The sequence below is a fragment of the Mixophyes fleayi genome, chromosome 3, assembly GCF_038048845.1.
Source record: "Mixophyes fleayi isolate aMixFle1 chromosome 3, aMixFle1.hap1, whole genome shotgun sequence".
Lineage (NCBI taxonomy): Eukaryota > Metazoa > Chordata > Amphibia > Anura > Limnodynastidae > Mixophyes > Mixophyes fleayi.
Genome location: NC_134404.1, coordinates 207,759,684 through 207,783,348, shown reverse-complemented (window position 1 = coordinate 207,783,348; position 23,665 = coordinate 207,759,684). Strand labels below are relative to the sequence as shown.

General features: G+C 41.3%; 1 protein-coding gene across 1 annotated transcript in view; it reads left to right on the top strand.

The window, feature by feature from the left end:
* The window catches only part of THEMIS (thymocyte selection associated), a 79,835-nt gene extending 56,734 nt beyond the window's left edge, over positions 1-23,101 (top strand). Inside the window, exons 6-7 of the mRNA XM_075200661.1 lie at positions 12,258-12,392; positions 21,312-23,101. Coding sequence (XP_075056762.1) covers positions 12,258-12,391 — 134 coding nt within the window. The 3' untranslated portion in view covers position 12,392; positions 21,312-23,101. The remainder of the gene's footprint in view (positions 1-12,257; positions 12,393-21,311) is intronic.
* The last annotated feature ends 564 nt before the right edge of the window (positions 23,102-23,665 follow it).

The window sequence follows — 23,665 nt, the reverse complement described above, 5'->3', positions numbered from 1 at the left end:
AGCACAAATTGCTAAAAAGTTAATGCTGTCTATGATAGAAAGGCTTGCTGCGTATGTGACTGCGTAGTTGCAGACCGGTCCATCACTGAAAACGCCTACAATGGGCAAGTGAGCGCCAGAACTGGACCATGTAGCAATGGAAGAAGGTGGCTTTGTCTGATGTTTCTTTTACATCATGTGGACGGCTGGGTATGTGTGCGCGATGTTTACCTGGGGAAGAGATGGCACCTATATGCATTATGGGAAAAAGGCAAGCCAGTGAATGCGGTGTGATGCTCTGGCCAATGTTCAGCTGGGAAATCTTGGGTGCTGAAATTCATGTGGATGTTACTTTGACACCTACCACCTACCTAAACATTGTTACAGGAATGGTTTGAGGAATATGACAAAAAGTTCAAGGTGTTGACTTGGCCTCCAAATTCCCCAGATCTCGACTCAAATGAGCATCTGTGGGACGTGCTGGAAAAAAAGTCTGAGATATGTATGTTCCACCTTGCAACTTACAGGACTTAAAGGATCTGCTGCTAACATTTTGGTGCCAGATACCACAGGAAACCTTCAGAGGTCTTGTGGAGTCCATGCCACGACGAGTTGGAGCTGTTATGGTGGCATGAAGGGGACCTACACACTGTTAGGCAGGTGTTTTTAATGTGACTGATCGGTTTAGTATGTAGCGTGAGAGAAATTAGTGACTCTGTTAAGATGAGACATTTTCAGCATAGAGGCATATTTTGTGAGTCATACCTAGAATGGAAATTGCCTTTACTTTTGGTTTAGTTCTAATTGTTTGTTCCAATATAGTCTCATAAAGCTATCTCTACAGGGCTAATATAAAGTTACGAAATAAGCCCTTTCGGGCCAATCTTTAGAATGACTTGTTACAAATATGACCAATTCAAACATCTTCTCAACATCTAGCCGTAGTTATGAAATGGGTGTTTAGTCTGATGAACGTATAAAATGATTTTGAAGTTTCAATGTGTGTTCTCCAAGGCTTTTCTAGCTTGGATAAAACCTGATTTATGTGCTGTGACGAGTCAGACTAAGGGACTGTATTGAAGCCCAATTTTGTCTGCATTCCCCTCGGAGTGGTAACTTGACCTAACCAGACCTCTTATTAAGGATTAAGGAACAGAGAGACTGGGTATTAACATGTTGGAATCTTAGCTCACATGGCAGTTAATGAAAAATAAAGGTTTATTTTACCTTACAGACAATTCACAACAGCAGCAATCCCACTAAATACTAATAGTGCATGCTATCATATAAGGGAAACAACTACTGAGTAGCACTTCCTTGGACTTGAAATGGCAAAGAACGTAGAATGGATTCCTTCCTAGACCCACCACTGGAATGACTCCAATGTGACTGGAATGGAGGCCAGGGACAATATGCATGCTTGTTGCATGCATGTTACTGTTGACAGCCTATGAAGGGGAACATATAAACTGTGGAAGAAGTACACTTTGGATGAACTGAACTAAAAACAACACCTGGAATTAATGTCTGGCTTTATGTCTTGTCTTGTGTGGAGGTTGTCACAGGTGGACTTGACCTTTATTGACATAACCCTTGCACCACTTTATGTTACATCTATATGTATTAATGAGGATAAAAATGCATTAAGTCTAGATGCTAATAAAGCAGTAATAAATTTTAGATCACAATTCAACAAAGCAATCGGACTATAGTGTAAGCAACACTTGGAGTGGCTTCTAACATTTACTTCAGGAAAAGCACTGCTGTTTATTGCCTCTATTAATCAGCAGTAAGCGCCTACTAGCTATAACTTCTTTCAATATTTTATAGTACAAGGTAAAGAAACCTTTTGGCTCAGGAGCCATATCCAATTTGAAAAGATTTATGACATAGATAATTTCCGCTTTAGACCAATATGTTTAAAATCTTCCTGTTTTGCTGTGACAGAGAAGGAAGGTATACAGTTTAAAACAATATATCTGTATGCTTTAACGTTCTTGGGTTCATGCTGAGCCCGGCGTATGCTCAGTGGTGGTGGAGGGTGGGGAGCTAGAGCGGCATATCTGAGTACTTACACAAATTTTGCTATGGGGAATAGGCACTGTTCTGCCCCTGATCTCCGCCATTTGTTTTAGTTTGGGAAATAGATAATCTTCCTTGCATGTGTACACCTTTTAGAAAAACTGTAGATCGTTGAATGACTTTGTGAGTTAATTAATCATGGTGTGAGGATACACACTTTTATTATATATAAAAACACAAAGCATGCAATAATAGCAAAAATGTGACAATACAAGTTGTTCACCATACAGCAAACTACTCATTCCTATACCTCACTAGTATCTTTGTCTCAGTCACTTCAATGTGCAATCCAGGCTGCTGTGCGACACTCTTCACTCCTCTATCAGCGTGAAAGAGAGCTCGTTGTCCTCCCACTTTCAGCGAGTCCACAAAGATATTTGCACAGGCATGATCCTAGACCAGTCCAACATGAGTAGTGGCTCCTTGTCAGCCTGTCCTGCAGCAGCTCTCTCTGTCCTGTGTATCACTTTGTACCCTCACATGTTCTCTATTACCATGGCTGCCTGTTAATTCCTATATTGATATATTGGCATTACAAAATGCCAATGTTCCATATAATTACTGGATTACAAGACAATAAGGATAATGTTAAGGTTATGCACCCACCTAGCACCATTTAAGAATATCTATCAAACATAAAATACATGAAGAAATGTTTAACACACTATAATCCAAGTAGTATTAAGCACAGTTTGGATGAAAAGGGGGGCAAGCAGGCTACACTTGCTGATGCCCCTATCCCATCACACATGGAGATAAAATCACAAATGTGTTGTAGGTCCTAGTCATCAAACATTAATTTTAGTCTATCACCTGCCAACAAAGGCAGCACTTGTCCATATGCCTCCTTTCCCACGCTGGAAAAGGGGCAGGAGAGAGAGAATACATCGTCTTTCTCCTTAGTGTTCTCATGTTGTCAGTCACTGTGTTAAAGTTATTGTAGGAGGGATTGAATCGTCCTGTGCCTCTTCTTGTAAGCAATTATTGCAGTGTCTGACCAGTGCCCAGAGCACTGAAAAAGATGGTGGTATCAAGATAGGAGTCTAGGCAACATGTGCCATATGGAACAATGTGGTCACCTCACCACATGTGAGAAACAGCCCTGCTTGCACAAGATTAATTAAAGCTAGTATCAGTGTTTGGTTTTTACATGTCTCTACATGTGGTGCATAGATTAATTAGCACTCCATTTCATAATCACTGTGCAGTACTTCTACTGTCAATCACCTCAAATTCCATTCTTTCTTTCGTTCAATCTCAGAATGAATCAGGGAGTGTGTCACATGATGTGGATGTAGAAAATTATAGCCAACCCAAGAAAATTAAGCTCTGCTTGATTTATTGACACTAGGTCATGGAGTTCAAGATTAAGAATATAAATTGTTCCTGTGTGGGCCTATAAATTCCTGAATAACTATTAGCTTTAGTATTTTGTTAGCTCTGCTAATACAACTTGACCCTGTTCTTGTTGGATTACCTGCTCCTGTGACTTGATCCTGTTCGGTTACATGCATAGGCAAACCGAGGTTTTTTTTTTCTAGTGCCTGGAAAACCCCCTCCAAGTCTGGAGCACTGTATAATTGAGGTGGCTGGACACTGCCCCCGCTTCACACGGCTCTGCTTGAAAAGAGAGAGCTGCGTGCACCTAACAGTAGTCCACGCAGCATTGCCCATGTATATTATGGGGATAGGAAGAGTTGGAGAGCAGCCAAGCACTGTCTAAAATTATAGCCACACCCCATGCATGCTGGTCATGCACTTCTCAACAGAAAAGCAACTGGAAAGTGCAAAGTGCATCCCATTCACAGTACAGGGAGTAAGTCTTGTTGCTTGGGGAATGGCAAAACTGGAAAAACACAAATTAAAAAAAAGCAATGGGCCCGATTCATTAGGGAGAGCAAAGCAAAAATATTAGTAAGTTTTCTCCTGGACAAAATCATGTTACAATGCAAAGGGTGCAAATTAGTTCATTATTTTGCACATAAGTTATATACTGTCTGTTTTTTCATGTAGCACACAAACACTTGATAGCGTATTTGTACACTGAAATGTAAAGTTGATCTAGGACATGCTCTATCCCAACTATAAATCCGTCCTTACATTTTAAATTTACCTCCCCCTCCAATGCAACATGGTTTTGCCAATGTGCAAAGTTACTCATTTTTTTTTTTGCTTTACTTTCCTTAATGAATCAGGCCCAGTGTTACCAAATAGGTTTCTGCAATATTGCTAGGCAGTATTGCATGTTGTAAATAATTTTGGTTTATCTCTGTTGTGTTATTCTTTTGATATATGTTTTAACAATTATAATGGTAATACATAAAAAAGGAAAAGTACTTTTGTGAAGGAAACACATATTTTACAGAGACCCCCACTTAAAATCATATTTGTGGGGGTAGGTGCGCAGAATAAAAAAGGTTGAGATCTCCTGCTCTATATGAAAAGTCTGGCTTTGTGTGATGGTTTGATAAAAAATATTAATGTGAATTGTCCTGTAGGCTACTATCAGATTACAGAGGAACATTCATAGTTCATGTCACCCTGAATAAAAGTAAATTTAAGTGACAGCAGAAGCAAGTAAAACAATTGTTCCTGGTAAAGAGCCTAAAGTATTTTAATGGTTTAGATGCATTGTAAACCCCAATTTAGAATATTATTTGTAATCACTTATATATTTATACATCATTTTGTTTAAAGTATTCAACCACACATCACATACAAACATTTAAATAGGTTTTTACTGATTTCTTTATAAGTGTTTCAGGAATTAGGAAGCCGTGAACAGACAGCACAATGAAATGACATTGAATAATAGAGTATGTTGAATTACTGATGCATCAATAAAGGGCTTTCTATTAAATTAAGTGTCTGGGCCAAATCCACTTATCGTAATACGAATGGAGTTTTTAGTTTTGAAACTTCGATTGAGAAACATGGGCATATTTACATTTGCATTTTACAAGCATTGCATTGTTAAATTTCTCTTTATCTCTATACCTTTTGCCTTAGCATTGTAATAAACATCACACAAAAAACAATTACAGTATGCTGCTGGAAATTGGCATGTAGACTTTGATGCCATTCAGTTATCATGTTTTACATTTAGCACAGTGTATTGAGCAAGCTAGAATTATATTGTTGCACTTCAATTGTCTGTTTAAGTTTATTTATTAACCACATACACTGTTGTTCTTATAATGAAATTAATAATGCAACATTTAAATTAAACAATACTGCAGTCAGTCTATAATTGTTAAAATTGTTTCCATGACAATGTCCTTTAAATTAATTGTAGTTTTAGGAAAGTTTGCTGGATAATAACACCCTCTTCCTAAGTCAAATTTATATCCCGCTTTTGCTCCCATTTCAATATTTTTTTCAACAAGTACTTTATCTATGTACATTTTTCCAAAGATATCTAATAATCTAATAACATACATGTCTGTTTAGGAAATGGCTTGCTTTTTGTGTACCATCAGTTTGACACATGATTCTGCTGGGAACTAAGATTTTTGGTTTTTTACTTCCCTGTGATGTGCATGGAACGCACACTTGAATGCAGGACCGGGCTGGGACTAAAAATCAGCCCTGGCATTTGAAGCAGACAGGCCCACCTCTGTTGATGAGCAGGAAAAAACTGTGTTACCGCGGTGCAGCCGCGCCAAGGGCGTGGTCAACATGGGGCATTGATAAATACATTATAATAAAACATTACATTTTTCAGGTCCTCCCCATCCACATCACACCACCTCCCACCCCAGAAACACATTGCAACACCCCAATCCACTGTACTTATCTATGCTTCTGCTGCTGCTGACATCCATCAGGGTGGGAACTTCCTGTTGAGTGAGCAGGGAAGCTCTTAGTCTCACAAGATTAAGAAATCTCATGCGACTTAGAGCTCCTCGGCTTGTTCTGCAGGCTGTGTCCTATCCAGAGACTTGGAGCAGCTATCCGCTCCCTCCAGCTAACCAGAGCTGGATTAACACTTGGGGGACCTGAGGTATTTAAGACAGGGGATCCCTATTATGTAACATGGTTATCATTTTAGACAAATGTTAGACAAATACACAGGCAATACTGTGTGAACTACTGTTAGTTGCACGCAGCTCTGCCTTCACAAGCAGTACAGTGTGAAGCGGGACATACCTCCCAACTGTCCTTGTAGTCGGACCAAATCTCACAAAACGAGACAGTCACCAAAACTCGGGACTTCCCCACAGATTCAGGACAGTTGGCAGACTGTCCTGCTCTCTCCTACCTGTCTTGTTACTTTCCCCACCTGTGGCTGCTGGTGTCTTTAGTTCAGTTGCTGCTTGTCTGGATACTGGAATGTTGGAGGCCCTATTTGGAAAAAAATGGGTACATGTAATTTAGAAAACTTCAACCAACCCTGGCGTTTAATCAATACAACCCATGTTTTATAATTAGGCCTCCCTCCAGCCCCAACATTAAAATACTAGTATTCACATTTAATATAAATAGCTGATGATGATAAATAAACCTATTTCCCTCCCTCCAAACAACCCCAGCAATAAATTAAATAACATTTACGTTTAATAAATATACCTATTTCCCGCAACCATCACTGCCATTAAATAATTCATATTCACATTTAATAAATAGACATTTTTTTCCCAAACAGCCCCACTTTCAATTAATAGCCCCCAAACCACCCCAGCATTAAATTAAAGGTCCAATCACCCCATCTTAAATTGCTAGGCCCCAATATTAAATTAACCCACATCACCCCACAAATAAAATAGCACCAATTAAAAATTAGCTCCCACCTAAACTCCACCATTAAATTAATAGCCTACCTCCCACATTATATTAACATTCTCCTCCTTCCCTCATGCCTGAGTACATGCCCCCAACTGATATTATGCCACACAGTAGTGCCCCAAAATCATTATACCACACAGTAGTGCCCCCAAATCATATTATACCACACAGTAGTGCCCCCAGTTGATATTATGCCCCAATAGTGCCCCCAGTTGATATTAAGCCCCAATAGTGCCCCCAGTTGATATTATGCCCCAATAGTGCCCCCAGTTGATATTAAGCCCCAATAGTGCCCCCAGTTGATATTAAGCTCCAATAGTGCCCCCAGTTGATATTATGCCCCAATAGTGCCCCCAGTTGATATTATGCCACAAAAGTGCCCCCAGTTGATATTATGCCACAAAAGTGCCCCCAGTTGAGTTTATGCCCAAATAGTGCTGCCAGTTGATATTATGCCCCAATTGTGCTCCCAAGTCATATTATGCCCCAATTGTGCTCCAAAGTCATATTATTATGTCACACACTAGTGGGCAAAATAATATTATCCCCCCCCCTTGACCTTTGTCCAGCAATATATTGTGGAGATGGCTTATCAGCTCCAGAAAAGGTACTTAAAATAGAGCTGTAAGATGTCATCAAAATATTTGGGCAGAGTGACATTTGGACTATGATTGGGACCTGAAAGATGAGCCAAAGATGCTCAGTACAGTCCTCAGATGTCCGTGAAAAGAAGATTAGAGTAGTGGCATACGTCTCAGTACTTGGCTGTAATCCATGAAGGTTTGTTACCAGTGGGAGCATGGAGACAGATACTAAAATAAGATGTACAGAAATGCTTTTTGAAGAGGGTGTCAGACAGATGATGGTAAAAGTATTACTTTGAGACTTAATGGAAATATCTCTCATCACCTTTTACTATACAAATATCAAATGATGTAGAATGTAAGCAGACCATTTTTAATTTGTCCCTATTTGTTCTTCTATGGGCAACAATTTCTTATAAAAACAAATGTGTAATATTGTTGAGTATATTATACAGCTGTTGATAATAAAGGCTACTAGTGTTCTGTGTGGCAATCTTCCACTTTTCTCCCGTTTTCTGTCTCGTACCTTTTCTCTCCCCCCCCCTTTTCTGTACTTACCTTCTCAGCTTCTTGTCTGTCTGCTTCTCTCCGCTCCTCATCAGCTGCCTTCCAGGACCTGTACTGGTCACATGTGCCGCGCGCAGCGATGCGCACGGCACATTTGACCAGGAAGTGTCAGTGCACACACTGTGCAGTGCACTGACAGCTCAGACCGGCCCATCTGACCATCGGTCCTTCTGGCATTTGCCAGAAGTGACAGATGGCCAGTCTGGCCCTGCTTGAATGGACTGTTCGGATTTATTTTGCAAGTATGCATTGCATTGGAATAACCATATTTTTGGTGGACTTACTGAGTTTTCTTTATAGGCTTATTTAAATTTAAACATTTAGGACCTCATTTAGAGTCGGATGCAAAGTCCGTTTTAGGAACATCGAACAAAAAAACACTACCGCGCAAGTGCAGAAAGCACCAAATCCGCCTGCATCTTGAACGCAATTAACAAACAGACGTCAAAACAGGGCTAAAGCTGTGCGGCAGGAATTAGGTGGCGCAAGCGGTTTGCTAGCTGCAAGACTGCTCGAAGCTCGATAGGGTATTTACCAGTGGGACGCAACTGGGGTTGCTTGCCACTCGTAATACCCTACCAAGCTGCGGCACACTCCCGCTTCTACACTTCTTAAACGTACTTTGCGTCTGACTCTAAATGAGGTCCTCACTGTTTCATTTGTGCTGTTTTGTATGTTACTGAATATCCTGTCAGCTTCCCTGCCCTGAATCTAGCTGTGTACAGATTGTTTCATTTGTATTATTCCTATTGTATCTCCTGATCATAGGCTGATCCCTACATCCATTACTGCCAGAAGACCAACTTTGACTTTCAGCATTCTCCCTAAAGCTGGGTGCACACTACAGAAATTTCGACCAACTTTTTATGCAGAGTGATTTTACATGCGATCGATGATCCGATCGCTCGGTCCATGGACTGCTTACACACTAGCCTTGTTTGGAACGATAAAGGGAAGAGCGGACGTCCCTTTAGCGACATTTTACAGCCATGTTGTCGTGAGCAATGACTAAAATTTCGTACTCACTGTTGTGGATGGGTCGGAAGTTTATACACACTACACAGCGGAAACGAGATTGGACCGAAAATATTAAACAGTACGACCAACAAAATGAGGCGATAATCGTCCATTTGGGCAGACTTTCGACCATCATGTCACTGCACACACTGACCAGTCTTTTGAACGAGCGGTCGTATGTCGGCTGTTTGAGCCGATTATTGGATGAAAACAGTGTAGTGTGTACCCATCTTAACACTGATTTACTATTGTTGTGTACTAAACTTTGAATGTTGTTCCTGTACATTAATCCCACACCCACGTATCTGTTACGCCGCGACTCCCTTACCTCCGTCCCGGCCGTCGCTATGACGACCGGGACGTCACTTCCGGGGGCTCGGCCCGACCGTTGCCCTAAGTTCATCGGGCCGTTTTCTATCATTAAGCAGGTGAATTCTGTCGCATTCAGATTAAAAATTTGAGGATCCCCAATACGTTTCATTGTTCGCTGTTGAAGCTGTCACTATATCCTGGTCAAGCCCAGTCTTCAAGTGTGCCTGGGAGAGGTTCCAGCGGGCCACAAAGGTTTGTGGTTCAAAGAATCCTTGATTCTAAAAAAGTACAAGGGCAGGTGCATTTTCTAGTGCAGTGGAGGAATCGCGGGTTAGAAGAGCGTTCTTGGGTTCCGCGGAGACAACTCCATGCCCCTAAACAGTTGAAGGAGTTTTTCAGGAAATTTCCCAGAAAACCTGGATGTCGGGGTCCCTCGACCCCTCTTCAAGGGGGGGTACTGTTACGAGCCGCGGCGGTGCCCAGCTGCCGCGACTCCCTTACCTCCGTCCTGGCCATCGCTATGACAACTGGGACGTCACTTCCGGGGGCTAGGCAATGGTCGGGACGCTGAGTGTGAGAGCGCCGCGTCCCAGCAAGGGGAACTGCTTGGCGCGTGCGCATCTAGATAGCCTGCGGGCTAATTAATACAATGGGCTGTATTCTTGCAGAGCTTGGCTCTGATTGGTTGGGGTCACTATTTAACGCAATGAGGTCTGCTACCTCATTGCCGGTTATAGCTTCTGACTCCCAGTCTGCTGACCTGCTTGTTCCTGTTCCTGTGTATTGTATTCTGCTGAACTTTTGTGTATGACCCTTGGCTTGGATTTGGACTTTGCTCGTGTATCCTGTGACCCTAGACCCCGGCTTGTTAACTGGAATTGTAACTTGCTGCCGGCCCTTGACCTCTGCGTGGACCTCACTCCGCTTACCTGGGTTCTCCCCAGCCGGTACACACTTCACGACCCTCTGTCAGTCTGCAGCCCAGTCTGTCTCCACCATCAGGGGCTCCAGTGAACACCTGATTGGCAGAGTAGACTCCGGGTTGTGTTGTGCCGACTGGAGGGGTTCCTAACAGTTATATCTGTTTTCTTAAATGCAAGTTTCGTTTCCATTGCGGTCAAAGATGAATCAGGTACATTATGTTTATTGGGTCCCAAGGGCCTTAAGTTGTAAACACGTGTATGTGACACGGAATTTGCCTATTGCATAAACAAACATAAACAACTTTGAAATCATTTTTAAAATAAATAATAAACGACTCACCAAAACCCTAGACCCACCTTCATCCAACATCCAACATCCAAATCAAAGTCAGAATTCCCCAGGACTTCCATTCACCACCAACCAATCACAACAACTTTCCCAAGCTGGGCCCTTGTTATTAGCTAGTATAAGGGGAATCCTGATTATTCCCAATTATAGTCATTTCGATGCAAGCAGGTCAATCATTTTTTTAATGGGGATTTATTTAGGATTACCACTTGAACTGTGACGAAAAAAAGAATATCTTATTTTTTTATTTGCTCACGTTTTGAATCAAGTGTTTAGCCATTTAAAGTGTATTTGAAAAAAAATTCAGATTCAAATAGAGCATGCAGATGTTTGTTATGTAGAACAATACAGAGAGTTTCAGAAAAGCTGTAAGCTCCTTTTATAAGAATATAGATATGTAACATTAGTTGATGTTTCCTGATTGACTTTTTACATTCAATACATGGAATGATCTGATTCTCCAGTGTACATTACTTATTCTGTATGGTTTTGACAAATTGGAATTGATTGTAAAATTATTTTGAAGTATTCGAGAAGTTCTTTAAGGCACCCTTACAGCATTGTCTACTATGTAATTAATGAGTTTTCTCATAGAACTCCATTGCATTTTACCAAGCATCTATGCTTCTGAACACTGCAATGTCAATATTAACTTCATGCCACTGGCAGAACTACCATTGGTGAAGCAGGTGCGGTGCAGCAGGGCCTATGGAGATAATGGGGTCCGCTGCATGGTAGATGCAGAGGGTTGGAACTAATGAGCTGTGGGTCCTGGTTGCCTCCTCCCCTCCTCTCACTTCTCTGCATGGAGACCCACAGATGCATCATGCATAGTATAGGGCAGTGTTTCCCAACCTAACAGTGCAGGTTTTCCATATCTCCTTGCTGGAGCACAGGTGTATCCATTACTGACTGACACATTGTAAATATACCACCTGTGGATCTGTTACAATGTGTCAGTCAGTAATGATTACACCTGTGTTCCAGCAAGGAGATGTGGAAAACGTGCACTGTTAGGGGTCCCTGAGGACTGAGTTTGGGAAACCCTGGTATAGGGAATGCTTGTCAGAAAATGTGTGTATACAGGTCCATTTGTTTACATTATTTTTTGGACTTCGCATCAAAGCACATTAAACTCTTATATTTAATGCTTTAAACACTTAAAAGTAATGCCTATGAGTGAAGCCAAAGGGTGTGGTACAATTTTAATCCTATTATGAAAACCTTTCTAATCATCTCCTGGCTGGTTGCAAACAATCTTTGCTGTCCCTTCATTTGCTGTCCAAAGAAATGGACAATTGGAAGTTTTATCTTACATAATATTAGTAAAAGGTTAAATGTTGAATTATTATCAGCCTCTTTATGATCAATTAATCGCTTTTCCCATCTCTGTACATGGGTGTGGAATCTACTTGAAACTAGTAATACATGACCAGTCAGCCATGGAGTTTACAGGAAGGCAGATGGGTCTATTAAATCGATGTTCATAGATTGTAATTAGGTTGTTAAGACCTAAATTGTGTATTATGGTATTTTTAAGTAGTAAAAGAAGACAATCTTTCTGCATGGGATGTTCAGTTATGTCAAGCGAAAAATTGTCACAACTGCTAATGCAATTTCAGTTTGTAATTTAAAATAATATTATTTTTTTCCCCTAAGACTCAACTATACCAGTGAGCACAAAAAATGTGGAAGGAAAACAGAATAAGGAGATAGATAAAGCCATTGAAGACTTTGGGGAACAATTCTGCAGCAACATTTTCAATTTCACAGATGAGATTAACAAATTATAAGGTACTTGCTTGATTCTGAACTTTTCCCAAGAAAACCTGTACTGTTACACATCAACAGTAATCCAAACTGTTTCTCGGTTTTTTATTTTACATGCCTGAAATGGCAGATTTTGTCAACAACATGTCATTTATTATTATGCACATTGATGGACATTTTCAGTTAATGTTTCTATAAAACAATATTTGTATAGTTGGTGCATTCTGTTGCAGCTGATGCTAGTTTCTGTGACTCCCACTGTCAGCTGACGTTCTGGGATGCTGCAATTTCCTTTACATGCCTCATGTAATTGGGGAAAGTGTCATGCCCAGAACCTCTTACAACACTCTTATCAGTGTGAGGCATACTTGCAGTAGGTAGCTTATGCAAGGTATTCAAATATTCAATTTAACCTGTTTTTATTGCAGTTAATTGGGCAGAATTTAAAGCTGTACTGCCACCTAGTGTCTCGCTCCCTCCCCCTAGCCCCTGGAAAAAGAGCTGCATGTCTTTTCTCTTAAAGCTCCTTCCAAAAACCAGAGAGAAAACCAGAGAGAACAAATCATTTAAAGATGGTGAACTCTATTGATTGCTGGTTCTGTATTAAAGAACCGACAGAGTCCTAGGAAAAAATTGCCAGTGTAATAGGTCCAGTGGCTCAGGGGCAGACCTAGATTGTTTTGCTAAGGGGGATGGGGTGATTTAGTGTCCCGCCTCCTTTTTGACAGCCGAACAATACATTCATGTGCCTGTTGGCAGAGATCATACAGAATATGCTGCCCGGCCGCTCTGATTGTGTTTAAAACACAATCAGAGTAGCTTGGGTGGATCGCTGCCTGGTCTCTGCCGACAGGCACATGCATATATCGTTCGGCTGTCAGAAAAGGAGCTAAGGGGGAAATTACCATGATAGCCTCCTCCCCAGTTCCTCCGGTGCCATGGCTCCAGTTTTGGGGTGTAGACACATTTGTCAAAAGCATTTGGAGGTGCAGCTTTAAGGAAAAGCCATCATAACATTAACAAAATAAATAAACATGACTATACTATATTTATTACAGGAAAATAATATATATTTAATTTGAACATTATTTAATAACATAAATGGTAAAAAATATTTTAAATCAGACTTTGCTATACATTCTTAGCCCCAAATGACTATACATTTAAATTTTGACTAGGCATCTGCTACTGTCTGATTTTCATATTATCTGACACTAGCTAATACATAATCAGATTCTAAAGACAAATACTGCATTTTGTGTTTGTCACATATTTATAGCAAAACCTGATTTATACCACTTTTCCATTTGTGAAACTAAATAATAGGCATCTTTAAATATGTATTATTTTAATGTTATAAATATATTTATTTTTTCCGAAATCACAACAGTATTTTTTTACGATCACATTATTCAATATTACACTTTATATGATTTGCACACGGTGCAGAGTATTTGTTATATACATTTTATTTATTCAGTTTATTACCTCTATGTACTAGCAGCCCTCCTTATCCCTGATGGTATTCAATGGAAAGTTAATCGCAAAAGCTAATTTCCATTTTAGTACACAACCATCTAGAAACAAAAACATTATTTGAGGTCTTTGAGACAGCTTAAATGTAGATATATAGCTGCAAAATTGATGTAGCTGAAATAACATCAGCTCTGACATCTGGGGCAATGGAATTAAATTGTTTAAGTTAAAAAGTGGGTTAAGAGGTCGGAACAATGAAGAGCTGGTGTGGTTTGCTTTTTGAGACATCCTTTCACACCTTGCTAATTGAGACTGTTCTATGCATTCTTTAGAATTAAATGTGTATAATTAAGTGAATAGTTGAAAATTAAAATGCATTTTCATTATTTCTGTATTCCTGCTCCCTTCACAGTTTAATAATTTGTGTTAAATGAAAATGTATGCTCCTTTTGGAATTGCACAGCCAATTTTGTTCAACTGCACAGGTATGAAAATTTGGGCTTAACTGAGATACAGTACTGTAAGTAAAGCAGTTTTAGAATTTGGCTAGAGAAAGGCAACTATGGTGGATTTAAAGTATTTTGGTCCTAGGGCAGGGCTCAAATCATTTTTGTCGTAGAGTGTTCACCAAAACATTCATAGGGGCCTATTTAAAAATGTTCAGATTTTTGCTCTCCTGTGATGCTCTCCCCATAGGATTGAATGGCTAACACCATCGTCAGATGGCATTAGTCATTTAGCCATCGGGTTCAAACTCAGAGAACCTAAGCTTTTTGGAGGTTCATAAGACTGCCCACACCGCAGTCCCCATAGAGTATTATGGTGACTCCTGGATTGTGTGGTACTTTGCCTAATGCAAGAGCTATCTCCAGTATCTCCTGCATTAGGCTTTTCTTACATTACCATGTTACTTAAAAATGCCTAAACCATGCGGAAAAAGCCGTTTCAGCATGGTTTAGGGCTTCATAAATAAGCACCATAGTTTTTAATGTACAGTCTATAGAACTTTTGACTGTAATTTTTAATGAGAACACATGGCAAGTCTCTATCCCAGATGTATCCACAGTAGACTTCACTAATTATGTATTTTACAATGTGTACACTTGCCAGAGCATCTCTTTTTACTTATTGTCAAAATAACATACTTTATTATATTTACTATATTTTATTCTGTGAGTTATAATGTATTTTCTTTATTATCTTAACCCCATCAAGTAAAATGGGGTTAGAAACGTCACATCTGCCGTTTCCAAACTGAATGCTGCAAAGCGATAGGACCGGAGTCCTTGCAATAATCTAATTTGCAAGTTTTGGATGAGGGAAGGTGTTCGGTATTATATCTACTTTCAAAACAAACAAACTGATGAAATTTGCAGACCTGCTTGGATGACACACTTTAAACAAATAAAATTATTACTGTAACCACAATTACTGTACATATCTTCCTAAGTCATAAGATTCATGTCCCTAGGGAAATCACAGGTGTTGTGATTGATTTCTACATTTTAGCATAACATGTTTGTACAGAGGCTGATGTTTACCTGGGAAATTAAATACAGCTTACCATGCCAAAGCTTCTCTGGGTAAATGTGTGTTGTTAGTATTATCAAATATATAGCTTGTTTATGTGCCTTTAGTTACTATAATTTTTTATTTGAACTCAAGTAAGGTAACTATAAATAAGGCTAGGTACACACTGGAGAATTTTCAGACCAATCTGCTATCTACAACGTTTATTCCTACAACTTAAGGTCCGACCAGTTGGGCGTTTCATGTATATTATTAATTTTTATTTGTAAGGTGCCACAAAGGGTCCGCAGTGCCGAACAAACCGTAGGACAGAACAAGGTAAACATTACGGTACTATAAACAAGTATTACTAAGGTAGTTCAGGGCACAGCTAATAAAAAAGGATGGGGAAAGTCAGAACAGCAGTAAACCTGTGCCCTAGAGTGTGGGCGCAGCTAACAGGTTAAGAGATACTGACAATGTGCATAGAGGAGTGGAGTCAGTGGGCACAAGAAGGAGGTGAGCAGAGTAGCTCTGGAGCAGAGCTAAAAGTGGTGGAAACAGGAGGAGAGAGGACCCTGCTCAGAGGAGCTTACAATCTAAGGGAGGGGCAGACAGACAGAGGACACAAGGAAAATAAGTTGGGGACAGGATCAAAGGGAGTGAGCAGGAGGAAAGGGAGAGAGGGAGAGGAAGTTGACTTCTGGGTAGTTAAGCAGATGACTGAAAGGCTTTTAAGAAGAGGTGGATTTTAATGCCTGTTTGAAACTGTTTAGAGTGGGGGAAGTTCTGATAGCACGGGGGAGATCATTCCAGTGGAGGGGGGCAGCACGGGAGAAGTCTTGAACATGTGAGTGAGATGAGGTAATCAGAGGGGAGGAGAGGTGACGATCGTTGGCCGATCGCAGTGGACGGAAAGAATTGTGAATAGAGAGGAGGTTGGAGATGTATGGAGCAGTGCAGTTGGCAAGGGCCTTGTAAGTTTGATGATTCTATAGGGGAAGGGGAGCCAGTGAGGGGCATGGTAGAGAGGGGAGACAGATGCAGAGTGTCGAGTAAGGAAGATAAGTCTAGCAGCGGCATTGAGTATAGAACGAAGAGGAGCGAGATGAGAGTGGGGGAGGTCAGTGAGGAGAAGGTTGCTATAGTCCAACTGAGAGATGATCAGGGAGTGGTGAGGGATTTTTTGGCGTCCTGGGAGAGGAAGAGCCGAATGCGAGCAATGTTGCGTAACTGGAAGTGGTAGTATTTGGCAAAATAATGAATGTGGGGTTCAAAGGAGAGAGAGAAGAGTCAAGAATGACACACAGGCAGTGAAGTTGAGGAACAGATGAGACAGTGGACAGTCAACAGTGATGGAGAGGTCAGAGGGGGAGGAGAATCTAGATGGAGGGAAAACAATAAGTTCGGTTTTAGCTATGTTGAGTTTTAGAAATCTGGAGGACATCCAGGAAGAGATGGCAGAGGGACAGGAGGGCACCCTAGAGAGGAAGGATGGAGAAAGGTCAGGAGATGATAGGTAGAGTTGGGTGTCGTCGGCATAAAGGTGGTACTGGAGGCCGAAGGAGCTAATGAGTTCACCCAGGGAGGAGGTGATTAGAGAAAAGAGTAAAGGACCAAGAACATAGCCCTATGGGACCCCAACTGGAAGGGGGGGACAGGGAGCCAGAGGTGAAAACAGAGAAAGAGTGGTTGGCAAGGTAGGAGGTAAACCAGGAGTGGACAGTGCCAGAGAGATCAATGGACTGGAGGGTGTGAAGCAGGAGGGGGTGGTCAACAGTATTGAATGCTGCTGAAAGGTCCAGGAGGATAAGAAAGGAGTAATTGCCCCTGGCTTTAGCTGTGAGGAGATCGTTGGTGACTTTAGCCAGGGCATTTTCAGTGGAGTGGAGGAGGCGGAAGCCAGTTTGGAGATGATCAAGGGGAGAGTGCTCAGAAAGGTAAGCATTGAGATGGTTGCAGACAAGCCTCTCAAGTATTTTGGAGGCAAGGGGTAGGAGAGAAATGGGGCGGTAGTTGGGAAGTGGAGTGGAGTCAAGAGTAGTTTTTTTAGAATGGGCGAGATGAGAGCATGTTTAAAGGAAGAGGGGAAGATGCCAGTGGAGAGGGACAGATTAAAGAGGTGAGCGAGGTGGGAGCAGGCAGCGGGGGAGAGGGAGCAAAGGAGGTGTGAGAGGATAGGATCAAGGGGGCAGGTTAAGAAGGGGAGAGGATGAAATGAGAGAGTGGACTTAATCACCTGTGGTGAGGCGGAAGCAGTGCAGGAGTTGGTGGCTTGGGGGAGGAGGGATGAGTGGAGGAGGTGATGGGGGAGTGAGTGGGAAGGAGATTTCAAGCCTGATGGTCTAAATTTTAGAGGAGATAAAGGAGGCAAAGTCAGTGACAGTGAGGGAGATGGAAGGGGAGGAGGAGGAGGGCATAGGAGAGTGTTGAAGGTGGCGAAGAGGCGGCGGGGATTGGAGGACTGAGAAGAGATGAGAGATTTAAAAAAGGATTGCTTAGCAAGGGAGAGGGCAGAACTGTAAGAAGAGAGGATAAACTTGAAGTGCAGTTAATCAGCCAGGCAACGAGATTTTCTCCAGTGTCCTTCAGCGGTACGAGAAATTTTTTTGAGGAGGCAGGTAAATTTGAAGTGCCGTGGTTGTGGTTTGGAGCAGTGAGGGTGGACGGAAGATGCAGGGGCAACAGCATCAACAGCAGAGGTGAGGGCTTGGTAGTAGAGTGAGGCCGCCTGGTTAGAGCAAGCCAGAGAGTAGAGAGGTAAGACTAGCGCCTCAAGAGAAGAGGACAGAATAGCAGGATCAAGAGCGTCGATGTTGCGTCTAGTCAGGGTAGGTTTGGGCGAGTGCAGAAGACGAGAAGGAAGGGTGAATGAGAGGAGATGGTGATCAGATAGTCAGATAGTTGGAAGGAAGGAAAGATGGAGAAGTCAGAAAGACCACATTGGTGGGAGAAGACAAGGTCAAGGGAATGACCAAGGCAGTGGGTAGGGGAGGAGGACCATTGAGAGAGTCCATGGGAGGAAGAAAGTGCAAGCAGCTTAATGGAAGCAAGGTCAGTGGGGTTGTTGATGGGGATGTTGAAGTCGCCTAAGATGATGGAGGGTAGGTCAGAGGAGAGGTGGTGGGGAAGCCAGGCAGCAAAATTGTCTAGGTATTGGGACCAGGGGGTGGTCGATAACAGACACGAAGGTGGATTGGGTAGAAAATACAGAGAGAATGGACTTCGAAGTAGGAAAGGAGAGGGAGGGTTCTGGAGGAAAAACTCTAAAAGGGCAAGTGGGGAAAGGAAGATCGCCACCCCAACCGCCTTGAGGGTCGCCTAGTCTGGGGGAGTGGGTGAAGGAGAGACCACCATAGGAGAGAGCAGTAGGGGAAGCAGTGTCTGAGTTGGAGAGCCAGGTTTTGGTAATGGCAAGAAGGTTGAGAGAGTTGGATAAGAAGAGGTTGTGGATAGAGGGCAGTTTATTGTGGACAGATCTGGGATTCTAGAGGGCACAGGAGAAAGGGAGGGAGGAAGCGTGGAGATGTGAATAAGATTGGCAGGGTTAGCGGTGCGCAAAGGTGTGAGGTAAGGGGGCAGTATGGGAATGGGACGTGAGCAGGGAGGCATAGTAGGGGAGAGAAGGAATTAAATAAGTGGTAAAAAATAGGGGGGAAGAGGGAAAGTGAAGAGATAGAGGGAAGGTGGCTGAGGAGACCAAACGAGGAGGCAAATTAGAAAGTGGCAGTAGGTACGTAGACAGCGTGTGAGGGGGTGGTAGGAAACATGGTGAGAGGTAACAAGGAATGCAGATATAATGGAGGCAGTGCCAGTATGCAGAGACTAGGGGAGGAATTATAAATAGCAAGAGAGAGCAAGCAGTTAGTAGGGGAGGAATAAAACATAGCAAGAAGATAAAGAAAGGGGTGTTATAATATGAGAATATGAAATGATAATGAGAAAATTAAAAGTGTGGCATGTAAGCATTGCAACCAGTGTAATAAGAGAAAAAGTTAACAGAAATGAAGACGATTAAGATTTAAGGCATAGAAAGCAATGCATACAGTAAAACAGTGTAACAGTTATAAGAAATGCAAACACTTAAGATAAAAGTAAGGTATAGAAGGCAATGCAAACAGTAAAAACAGTGCAGCAATAGCTACAATCCAAATAGAGCATATGGTAAATTAATGAGCAGGCTTGGGTACCATACCAGTACATAAAAATTGTCCATGGGTGAATCTCTAAGAGGTGTGATGAGTTCTGAAATCAGAAGAACAACTTTTAATCATACTTACCAACTCCCGGAAACTTGTTTCCGGGAGAGGGGGCGTCACTCACCGAGAATCGCGTCAAATGACGCGATTCTCGGTGTGAGATTGGGATGCGGGAGAAATGCCAGCTTGCCCGGACTTTCCGGGAGAGTTGGCATGTATGCTTTTAATACAAAACAGAGTGTTTTTTTATACACAATTGGAGACTAGTTTTAGCAGGAGATAATCCGTCCTCCTGTCCCTTTAACCAATCTGGGTTGATCCATGCAGCCTGCACGTGAATCAACCCAGAAAGGTTTAACACCTTTAACATTGTTGCTGCTAGCAGGGGTGAGTATACTTCCACCCTGTCCACGAGCTGCCACGGAGAGGGGGGCTCAGCCCTCTCTCCTCCCCTGGTGCCTCTCTGTCTGGGACAAGAGATTTATCTTTTAAATCTCCTGCCCAAACTGACTTCCAGGGACCCTGCTCCGGGGTCTGGCTCTGCTTTCTGGCTGAATATAGTACCAGGGGAGAGCAGCCAGATCCCGGGACAGCAGTCCCTGTCCTTTCAGTAGTTGAAGCTCTTTGAGCTACAACTAGGGACCCCCAGGAGCCGCTGCACCTCCTGGAGCTATTTGATTCCAGGAGGCTGTTTTTTAAGTCCCTCTGGTAACCACTGAAGCTGGCTGCTGGAGGGTGAAGGGGATCCAGAGCTGCCTCTGCAGCCCCAGCACAGGCTAGGTACTTTTTCTTTATTTGCATACATTTACACGTTCACTTTATGCACATTTCCATTTAAAATACACACTGCTTTACACTTAATACACATAGTGAAACTCCCGGCGCCTAGCGCCCGGAGTTAACCCTTTCAACGCTGAGCACCTACACATATACATTTTTCATCATACATTTGTTATTTATACTTTTACACTAGGCGCCAGGGCTTAACCACTTTCATGCAGCAGCGCTGAGTGCATTTCAAGATGGCCACCACGCGTGAGCGGAGGCCGGTACTTGGGACCCGGCCACACAGAGAATGTGCGGCTTACTGGATTTTAAAATGACAGATTTAGCAGCACAAATGTATTCCAGTACACGTGATTATGCATCCTGTTTTCACTGCAGGCACACATTTACTGTTACTCAACGAAACATATAATCATCTAGTTGTCATTGTCTTAAAGCAGTTTAGAAATTGAAGTAAAACTGATAGTAAACATTTATCAAGGGCTTATTAAAGAGTGCATACGTGTCTTACAACATCACTGTATTGAACCGATCGTTTTTCATGGTTTTTAATTGGTAACCATATAAATATTAAGGAAATATCTATCTATCTATCTATCTATCTATCTATCTATCTATCTATCTATCACCTTCCAGAAATATTTTCTCCTGAACAGTTCATTTTCTGTATATACTTTAGCAAGTATGAGTACGAATCTTATTTTTTATCATTTTCCTTTTGTAATTGTGTATCCTATACTTTGTAATGTCCACGATGTGTTATTATACATTACCATCCACCATGACAAGCACAAGCACATTTCAATAAAAAGGAACTCATGCAATTAGGTCATTTCAGCATTTCTGAATAGATGCCTTAATAAATGAAAAGTGATTAGTCTATAATTGCCATGCATAAATCTTGTCTGTTTGTCTTCTCCAATTATTGTATGTGGAAATCGTGTACATTTTATGTTCATTATTTTTCTTTCAGATGAAGCTACAGAAGAAGAGTGAGACAACTTAAGTCAAAGAGGACATTTTCTAAAGTAGCATGCCAGTAAAGCACTTTTACAAAAATTTTATTAGCTTGTTAGATATTTAGGTTTTGCCATCTCCACTTATACATAACGTATATTGCTTTGCATCCATTATTAATAAATTATTTTTGCAGCTGAATATTTATACATGACAGTCTGAGGTGCCTGATGCTAGATCCTGATTTTAGAAAGCACAGACAAGTGAGCGTGGATAAAAATGATCTCAATTTGTAGTAAAAGAAGTTCTGTTGTATTTCAGCTAAAGTATGTTTTACATAGTGCCTTGTTTATTATATATGTCCTTAAAAGAACAGAGACCCCCTCCATCCTGACATATCTTTGGCAAATATATACAAATGCCAAGTGTCAGCTGCAGAGACGGACCCATGGACATGGACACCCTGGCAGCTTTCTCATAGGTCACAAGCACAGAGGAGAAAGCTGTAGGAGGAAGCAGCGCAAGAGTGAGTGTGAACATGAAGCCTAGGGTCTAAGGGCCTGATTCATCTAGGCGCAACATGTGTTTGTTTTAATATCCACGTAAATTGGCTCTGCGCACTCCCGAATTGAACAAGGAATGGATCTGAAGATAAGCTTGCTAATGAATTTGGGTGTAGGTATGCTCTGCTCTACTACACAAGAGCAGGATACATAAAATACCTATGTGGATTATAAATTTGCAAAAGAGCGCCCAGAAAAAATGTCACCTGGTAATAATATAAGCATTAATGATAAAACAATAAAAAAAGTCATGAAATGAAATACATTTATTAGGATGTTCTTAATGTCTATAGAACATAAAATACATTTATATAGTTGCTTCTGATTGCAAATACATGTTATAGCATGCCTATGAGACGGTCATCACTACTGATCAGTACTTTGATCAGGGCTTAGACAAGCCCTGGAGCTGGAGCAAGAGATACGACAGAAAAGTAACTTTGAGATGCCCAGAGCTTGAATCGGACGTGTCTGTGTGCGCCTGAGTTTAGCACATCCTTACTGTTCATTGACTATGGCCAACCGCTCCTTCACCATCCTGTTCCCTTCCCGAAATCGTAGGCTGCAGTAAGTGTCTTTTGCGCATGAATACCGAACGGACATGGCTGCATTTACTGGCGTATGGTTCGGTTCTGGGCATGTACAGAGTGATTTTGTGTACGATACGCTCAAAATCAGCAGATACGGGCCTTGATGAATCAGGCCCTAAGTATTTTAGATATGCATGGCTTCCTGAAGATAGAGTTAGTTTAAAGTATGCAAAAAAAATATTTTTTAGATATGAGTCATGAAATTAAAACTGGACATTCAACTGCAGCTCTGTTAAAAAATATCCCTGTTTTTTAGAATTGGCCAAATGAGGAGAATAATTCATGTGTTCCTATATATTGAATATAATTTTCACTATCCTTATTCTGGGTGCTTAATATTAAGACATAAGAGTATTAAAGGGGCAAAAACCTATATTATAACCAAGGTCAGTAAAAAGTATCTAGATGGGTGGTACGCGGATGCTTGTCTTGACAGTACTGTGCTTGATATGTCTAAATGCATCCAGCAGAGAAGTATACCTGGAAATTATTTTTAAATGTTGACACACACGCAGTCCAGTTACTTTATATATATTTTTCAGCTCAGTAATAAACAGTCTGATATATATTAATGTCAAATAATGATATTACTTTCTATTTAATTAAATACTAGCGCTGACATGCCTGAGAAATAATTTTATATTGCTTTTTGTCATGAGAAAATATTATTATCCTAAATAAAAGCTTTCTTTTAGCATCTGATTTATTTCTTGTGAGTACAATGTTTGTGTTCATAATTTACTGACTACTCTTAAAATGAAATGTGATTTTTTATTAACAAAACAAATAAGATCCTCATAATAAAACAAAAACTTTCTTACTGTAATCAAACAATAACCACAGTTAGGCGAGATGTTGCCAGAAGTCATAAGAAGGAGCATAGCGAGAAAGTGGACATACAAGGATGATTTTTGGGTGTGAGGTTTATTTCTGTTTTTGTAGGCTGGTGAGTGTGGTAGGTGCAGGAAACAAAACAGTTCATGGGAGCAGACTAGTGAGGAGGGAAGAACTGAAAGGAAATAATAAAAAATAGGAGAGAGGAGTTTGGAGAGGTGTAACGAAAGGGAATAGGAGAAAGAGTATAAATTGAGAAGGTGCATGATGGAGGGATGTAAGAGATGTGGATGAATGTGGATTGGCAAGGGAAGGTAATGGGTTCGTGGGAAGGAACAAATGATCAAAATTATTTAGAGTAATGGAGGAGATGAAAGATACTT